The following is a 7,248-nucleotide window of genomic DNA, read 5'->3' as shown; positions in this document are numbered from 1 at the left end:
ATAGTGGTAGGACACAGTGGCCGGTAACCCCCATCATACCCTGTCCCAGGCGCTGATCGTGGGCATAGTGTTGGGACACAGTGGCCGGTAATCCCCGCCGTGCCCTGTCCTGGTCGGTATGGCGCTGATGCGACTTCGGGTCGCGTCGGCCATTCTGTGACGTTGAACTGTTGTCCGGTTGAGATTGCGGGAGTGGTTGAAAGTATTAATGAGACGTGACGCGCTGTCGGGAGGGTCGGCCGAGGCGGGGGACGAGGGACCGCGGACGAGCCGGCCTCGAGCGATACGGAGAATGCTCCTTACCGAGGCCTCGCGCGATACGGAGAACGCGGCCTCGCGTGAGACGGAGATTAGGCTCCTTGCCGAGGCCTCACGCGGAAGGCCTCGCGCGATACGGAGAACGCGCCTCCTGCCGAGGCCTTCTGTGGAGAGCCTCGGGCGAGGCGGAGACAGCGTTCCCTGCCGAGGCCTTCCCTGGGGAGCCTTGCCAGGATGCCGAGACCTCCTTCTCGGGGCTCGAGGCGAGGAGGAGGAGGACCCAGTGGGCCTGATCGCGACGGGGAGGGGCCCACGACTTACCTTTTTGCTTTTATTATTTTTTAGATGGGACTTGGGCAACCCATTTGATGTTTTGCTTGGGGTACCCCATTCTAAGGTACCCGACAGGCACGCACCTGAAAACAAAAATCTGCCACCAAAAGCTTATGTTGAGAAACAACACACTCCCCTAGTATCACCTTGCAATCCAAGCATGCTCGTTTGTCCTTTCTTCTTGCGAGGACAAAGTCAATCTAGCTACAGTGTTGTCCGCTACTGAAGGTCACTAGATGAGATTCTCTCTTTCTAAAGAAAGTGTTGGCTATCATTAGGTCAAAAGCTATCGCAAAGTCCAGAACTTCCTCCCCCTCCTGATTCCTACGACCATACCCAAAACCTCCATGAACTGCCTCGAAACCTGCGCTTGTAGTACCTACATGCCCATTAAGATCTCCTCCTATAAAAAGCTTCTCACTACTAGGTATAGCTCTAACCAGGCCATCTAAGTCTTCCCAGAACTGTCTCTTAGCACTCTCGTCGAGGCCTACTTGGGGGGCATACGCACTAATTACGTTCAAGACCATATCACCAACGACAAGCTTGACTAAGATAATCCTATCTTCTTGCCTTCTCACTCCCACCACACCATTCTTCAGGCTCTTATCAATCAAAACTCCTACTCCATTTCTATTTGCGACTGTCCCTGTGTACCAAAGCTTGAAACCTGTATTGTCCACCTCCTTCGCCTTCTGACCCTTCCATTTAGTCTTTTGAACGCATAATATATTTACACGCTTCCTAGTCACGGTATCAACTAATTCTCTTAACTTACCTGTAAGTGACCCTACATTCCAACTACCTAAACGGATCCTAGTAGGTTCGACTAGCTTCCTTATCCTTCGCACCCGTCGACTCAGATGCGAAGACCCTTGCTCATTTTTCACTACACCCGGGCGCCGATGTAGCGCGCCACTAAGGAAGCGACGACCCGATCCTTAGTCACTTGACACCGTGCCCAGATCACGACACGGCGCGTCACGGGGGTGACGACCCGGCCCTTGCCCATTTAACACTATACCCGGGTTCCGATATGGCGCGTCGCTAAGAGGGTTATGCCCCAACAATTTTCTTTCGGGTTTCATCTCCATTAAAGTGGCTAAATTTTTACATTGGCTCGCCACGCCTAACACAACCCTCCTCCTTTACCAGGGCTTGGGACCTGCTATGTTGGGACACCAAAGACGCCCCACCATAGGCGGAGTTGAATTTTGGATAAGCATTGAATGGAATTTTTCAATAGAAATACTGCATGTAAAAGGCATCCAAATTATGGTTGAATAGTGTATCTGGTATTCTAGGTGGTGTGCAGATTTTAGTTAGTGCATGAGATTGCCGTACAGCTCATGCATAGGATAAATATGAGCCAATAATCACTTGTGCACTTGTTAGTTTTGAACTTTTAATATCATAAGGAATCCTATGATACCAACTGAGCTTATTTTTATAGTGAAGATGCATCATGCCCAACTGCCGTAATCCATAGTCAAGTGGCTCCTGCTTCTCTCACATGGCCGTGGGTTTGTATGCTGAACTGAAGTTATTGCGATGATTTCTCTTGTCTACACTATCATGTGCTCTTCTTGTAGCTTTCCAAGTGCACTCCATTATCACGTGGCAGAAGTTGCTAACTGCCATATGCTCATATGCAATGTGCCGTGTCCTGCATGTGGCACCTAAACGGACTGTTTTTGTTCGTAGTGCTGTATCATCGATCAGCAACAGGATATACTGCTCCTCTAGGAGACTTCTGATACTCCTCTTTTTAGACACATGAGAAAGATGATCGGGTCCATGGAATTCAGAACAGCATATTCATTTGTGCCTCTAGGCAGCAGCCAAGATTACATGATTGCTATCTTATGTGCAGGGCACCTTGGTGGTCCACCAGGGTGACAGTTCCCCGTGCCGTCCACGAGGACAGCGGGGAAATCTGGTGGTTGCCGTAGTGCGCGTCGTCACTTCAAATCCACAGCAACTCTGAGCCGCCGTATGTATGCACGTTTTGACTACAAGGTGGAGGCCACTTCATCAGCAGCAAAGATTGCTAATTTGGACAATTACCAGTTACCAATAATATGGCCAATAATTGATGGCCCCAATTCTGGCATGCCATCTTCACATCGGATACGCTAGGGTGAAGCTTTGCTTCGTGGGTCGTCCGCCTGTGCATGCTGCCAGTGGCAGCATCGGTATGGGCATGAACAGCAGCACCCCAGTTCCAGAAACCCCATCCATTCTTCAACTGTAGTACTGTACTATGGAAGTCAACTGTTCACAGGCAGTGTGAAAAAAAGGGTACATTTGCATACACTCCCGCAATAATTGAGTTCTAAATTTACATATTTTCACATTGCCATTGCAGCACATATACTAGTCTGTGGCATATCGAATCTTATCCTTGTCCGGTTTGCCATGTTCTTTCCACAGCCAGTCGCTGACTGTACACGCCCAGGGGCAGATCTACAGGGTCGGTAATTTAAATATGGGGAGGGTGAGGGAGAAGAAGAGGCGAAGAAAAGAAGAAAAATGGAGAGAGAAGAAACCAGCCCCTTCGATCCTGTTCTGCGTCCGCCTCTGTACGCGCCGGTCTGTCTATCGGCCCTGCACGGCACGCACCTGCAGTTTTGTTTTGATTTTGACACTTCTGCTGCTGATGAAAGGCTGAGAGCCCAGAGAAACTGTGGGGGCGCGCGACGTTTCACACCGTGGGCATCGGAAGACGAATAAAAGAAAGCCCCCACTTGCCAAAGGCGGCTTCGAACGAAGGCCATCCCTATATGATCAGGATCCCGGGACGATTCGGGTGGAGCACGTGAAGCTCGTCGCATGCCCCCACGCGCGGTACAGCCTAACTGCCTGAGCGCATCCATCCATCCGAAGCCCCCGGAAGACCTCCCTGCAACCAAGAAACATGTCACGCCTTTCCACTTTCCTGTTGCCAAATCACAACTGGGGCCTGGTTTAGATTGTAAGTTTTTTCATTCTCTCTCTATCACATTAAATCTTTAGACACATGCATGGAGTATTAAATATAGATAAAAAAATAACTAATTACATAGTTTGATTGTAAATTACGAGACAAATCTTTTGAGTCTAGTTAAACCATAATTAGACAATAATTATCAAATACAAACAAAAATACTACGGTACCCTATACTAATTCCTAACCTCAATCTCAATCTAAACGAGGCCCGGAGCTACGAAATGGCAGGACGAAAATGTCGCTTTTGCCGCGGTTTCTTATTGGTTGAGTTTTGTAGACGAGCCTTTCTTTTTCTTTTGAACTGGATGGGAAACTGAATCCACAGTCCTCTAGTCCTTGCATGGACACATGGGTTTGACGTTTCGTATACACGCGTAGAGCACTTTTGCAACATTTTACGCCAAAAGAGTGGGCTTCGGTTTGTGCTATATCGTGTTTTGGCAGCTACAGGTCACGTGGAAACTAGCCTTAGTCGTAACGCCTGCCAGCCACCTAGAGGATCCTTGCCAGAATGAAATACGAAACTTTTTATCACCCAATAACAAAAATACAGTGTGAACATAAACAACAGGGAGTCAAGAAAACTTGCAGATTGCTTTGGAAAGAGTCATGTGAAACACACTGCTACAAAATAGAGTAGGTAAGTTATACACTCAACAATGTGCCAAACCCGAAGGCCACAAATGGTTAGAGGAAACTTGTAAATTCCAAGCCATACAAGGGTTGTTTGTTTACCCGGCTAACCTCTAGCCAGGTTTTAGTAGGCCAGCCACGAGATGTTTAGTTGTCTGGTTTGGGCACGTAGCCAGGCTTAGCTAAGTCAAGGAGGACCACTTAGCCAGGCTTCCTGGAAACGGATCGCCAAGTCGTTTCCCACTAGCCACCTTGGCTAGCGCATCCCGTCCTCCGCTCACCTCCCTCCTCAGTCTTGTGCTGCGCCGTCGTCCCTGCCCTTGCCCCTGCGCCAGGGACTCCCTTCCTCTGCTCTCCTCCCTCCCCGCTCTCGTGCTGCGCCGCTGTCCCTGCTCATGTCTCCCCATGCCTCCGTTGAATTCGGCTGGACCCACGCCTTCACTGCATCCCATTGGCCCCGCCTCCGCTGATTCCCGCGGACCCTGCCTCCGCCGCACTTGTGTGAGAGCTTCTCCCGTAGGCCCTAGAGCCGGTTGATGAGGGCGCGCACCTAGAGCCGGTCGATGTGCGCCGCCTGGTCGGCGAGGATGCGCACCTCACCCCTCTCGCTCGGCACGCGCCTTGGAGGCGGCGACGGAAACAACCCCAACCAACGATGAGGGCGAAGGCGGGGTGCGCAGCGGAGGCGCTTGAGGGGGCAGCGCGCGGGTACTTCATGAGGAGGACCTCGTCGCGCAAGGGCGCAGGGACGGCCCCGGCGCGGCCCCCGGCCGAGGAGGGGTGGGTTGGAACCGTGAAGCTTGATGATGTGAGGCCCGCGCCGGACGACCATCGGAGGCGACTGGCGTGGTCGCGGTGGAGATTGTGTGGATTCGTTGCTCGTCGGACATGGTGCTGCTGCTGGTAAATGGTGGCAAGTTCACCTCCATTTTTATGCAAGGTGATTCTATCATCATAGTCAGCAACCTAAAGTTGCATTGCTGGAGCATGTCTTAGGCTACCCTGACTTAAAAGGTGAGCCAGGCTTTAGGAAGATGAACCCATAAGGCCATAAAACGCTCTACTGGCAGTCGGGGCAAGGGAGTACTGTCTCTCTCTCTCTCTGGGAGAGATCGGTTAGCGGCAGGCTCCTCGCGAGCCTGCGACGGCAGGCCTCAACCACGGCAAGGCTGGGCGGTCGGCCCCGGCGGCCAGCCGAGCCGTGCGTCGGCGGGTCCGGCGGCAGCGGTGACGCGCGGCAGCCGGCAGGCAGGCGGCGACAGCAGCAGCAGATCGGGACTCGCGTCATGGCGTGGTGGCGCGCGAGGGTGGTCGCGCCCGTGTGCCGCGCCTGGCTCGCCGTCGCCGCCGCGCGCGCGCGCGTCCGCAAGGGCGGTAAGTAAGCAGACCGTGCTCTCTACTTCTAGCTCCTCCTCAGTACCTCTGCTCTGCACGGCAGTCGGCAGCGTAATCGTGTTCGTTCGAGAGCAAAAGCTTAGAGCAGGAGCGGCAGTCAAGGAGTAGTTCATGGCATGAATCTCCTGCGCGAACGCCAGCTACTAACCACGCACATTTAGGATTCGCACAATGCCATAAAAAATTGGAGCTCGTTTCGTCGAATTGCTGTATGTTGAAGTGACGATTCTTTTTGACGAGGAACACAAAACTGTTTGCAATGTCGGCAGATCTAGGCATATTGCTAGCATTGTTTCACTGCAGTAGAACACAGGCTTTACCTCCTTTCTTGAAACGACAAAGGAGAAAAAGAAAAGATCACAAGAAACAAACAAATCATTTAGCGATGGGTAATGGTCCCTGCACACCAAGATTCATGACACGCTATCTTTCTTGCTTGCAACCGCCCGTTGGGAGTGGGGATATGCAGACAATTAGGCCTTGGACCACCCAATCTCCTTTGCGATCCTTGTGATTCTCGTGGTTCATCATTTGATCTTTATCTTCACTCACCGGAATCTGCTGCTTTAACTGAAATTGTAATTGAGTAGTAAAAAAGTAAGCAGTAATTAATGTTTTCCTCCCCATGTTTCCGAATTGGACCAATGCAGAGTGTGGCATCCTGAGCCTTCACCAGGACGTGCAGACCTGCGGGTACCAGGACGTGCAGGTGATGTGGAACATGCTGAGCTCGGAGAAGGAGGCCGTTGCCGCCGCTAGCGGCGACGCGCTGCCAAAGCCGCCGCGGAAGCGGCCGTTCTGGACCCTGCCGTTCTGGCCCGTCCGGTCGCCCCGCGCCACCGCCACCGCGCGGTGAGATGGCACACGACAGCAGCATCACACGGAATGTTATTATCAGAGCCTGGTTTCCCATGAGCGAGTAGGACATCGTCCTAATCATGATGTCACGTCGTTATCCACCTCTGACCTCCCCAGCGAAGCCTACCAAGATTGCGAGACTCAAAGCTTGAACTGAAAGGGTTGTGTGTAGTATAAGGGCCTGCCTGTTGTACAGTTGGGGACAACGCGTTCTTGCAAGCTACTCCTATATCCTATAAGCATATATGGTTTGTGCCATCTGGTGCTTCATTCTGATATGAAGTTCTGAACTTGAGATTGTAAGAGTTTGGTGCGCTTTTAACAGTCTGAATTATTCATCTTTCGTGTGTCTTTGTTCTTCGTATGAAGGGCTGGTGCATTCGTTGCTCTTCCTGGTAGGAGCTGTAGCGTTATTTGGATGCGTTGCTTTCTGAAGAGCGATCAGATTGCGTCAGTGATCTGAATTCTGTGCTGCGCTCCATCTCCAAACATGTTTTTTTTTTAATATCTCCAAACATGGCTGAGTGTGGAAGTGGCCAGTGCCCACGGCCTGATTCTGCGAAGCCCACAAACCCAGGCACACGCCGCGGCGCAGCGGCGGGCCCAGGATTTGAGGGCTGGGTATTCAAACTATATAGGGGTACTAAAATTTTTTTGACAACCAAATGGCTAATATTTGGCATGTATAATGCCATATACTCCTAGTTAAAACTGCATAATATATAGTTCAAGAATTGCTATCCCTAAAACTTTGTGAGTGAATAACTTACAGATCGCTGCCT

General features: G+C 51.4%; 1 protein-coding gene across 1 annotated transcript; it reads left to right on the top strand.

Annotated features, from left to right (window-relative positions):
• The first annotated feature begins 5,268 nt into the window (after window positions 1-5,268).
• Window positions 5,269-6,806, top strand: LOC136529316 (uncharacterized). The gene is made up of 2 exons (XM_066522396.1): window positions 5,269-5,587; window positions 6,259-6,806. Exons 1-2 carry the CDS (start codon window positions 5,500-5,502, stop codon window positions 6,462-6,464), a joined length of 294 nt encoding a protein of 97 aa, XP_066378493.1. The 5' UTR covers window positions 5,269-5,499; the 3' UTR covers window positions 6,465-6,806.
• The last annotated feature ends 442 nt before the right edge of the window (window positions 6,807-7,248 follow it).

This window comes from Miscanthus floridulus, chromosome 19 (assembly GCF_019320115.1).
Source record: "Miscanthus floridulus cultivar M001 chromosome 19, ASM1932011v1, whole genome shotgun sequence".
Lineage (NCBI taxonomy): Eukaryota > Viridiplantae > Streptophyta > Magnoliopsida > Poales > Poaceae > Miscanthus > Miscanthus floridulus.
Note: the sequence above shows the minus strand (reverse complement) of the source record. Positions and strands in the feature narration are given on the sequence as shown.

Bases quoted from the DNA above. Each gene is read 5' to 3' on its own strand.
- LOC136529316 (XM_066522396.1), top strand. From the start codon at position 5,500: ATGGCGTGGTGGCGCGCGAGGGTGGTCGCGCCCGTGTGCCGCGCCTGG. The intron at 5,588-6,258 runs GTAAGTAAGCAG...GGACCAATGCAG, and splicing joins CGCGCGCGTCCGCAAGGGCG to AGTGTGGCATCCTGAGCCTT.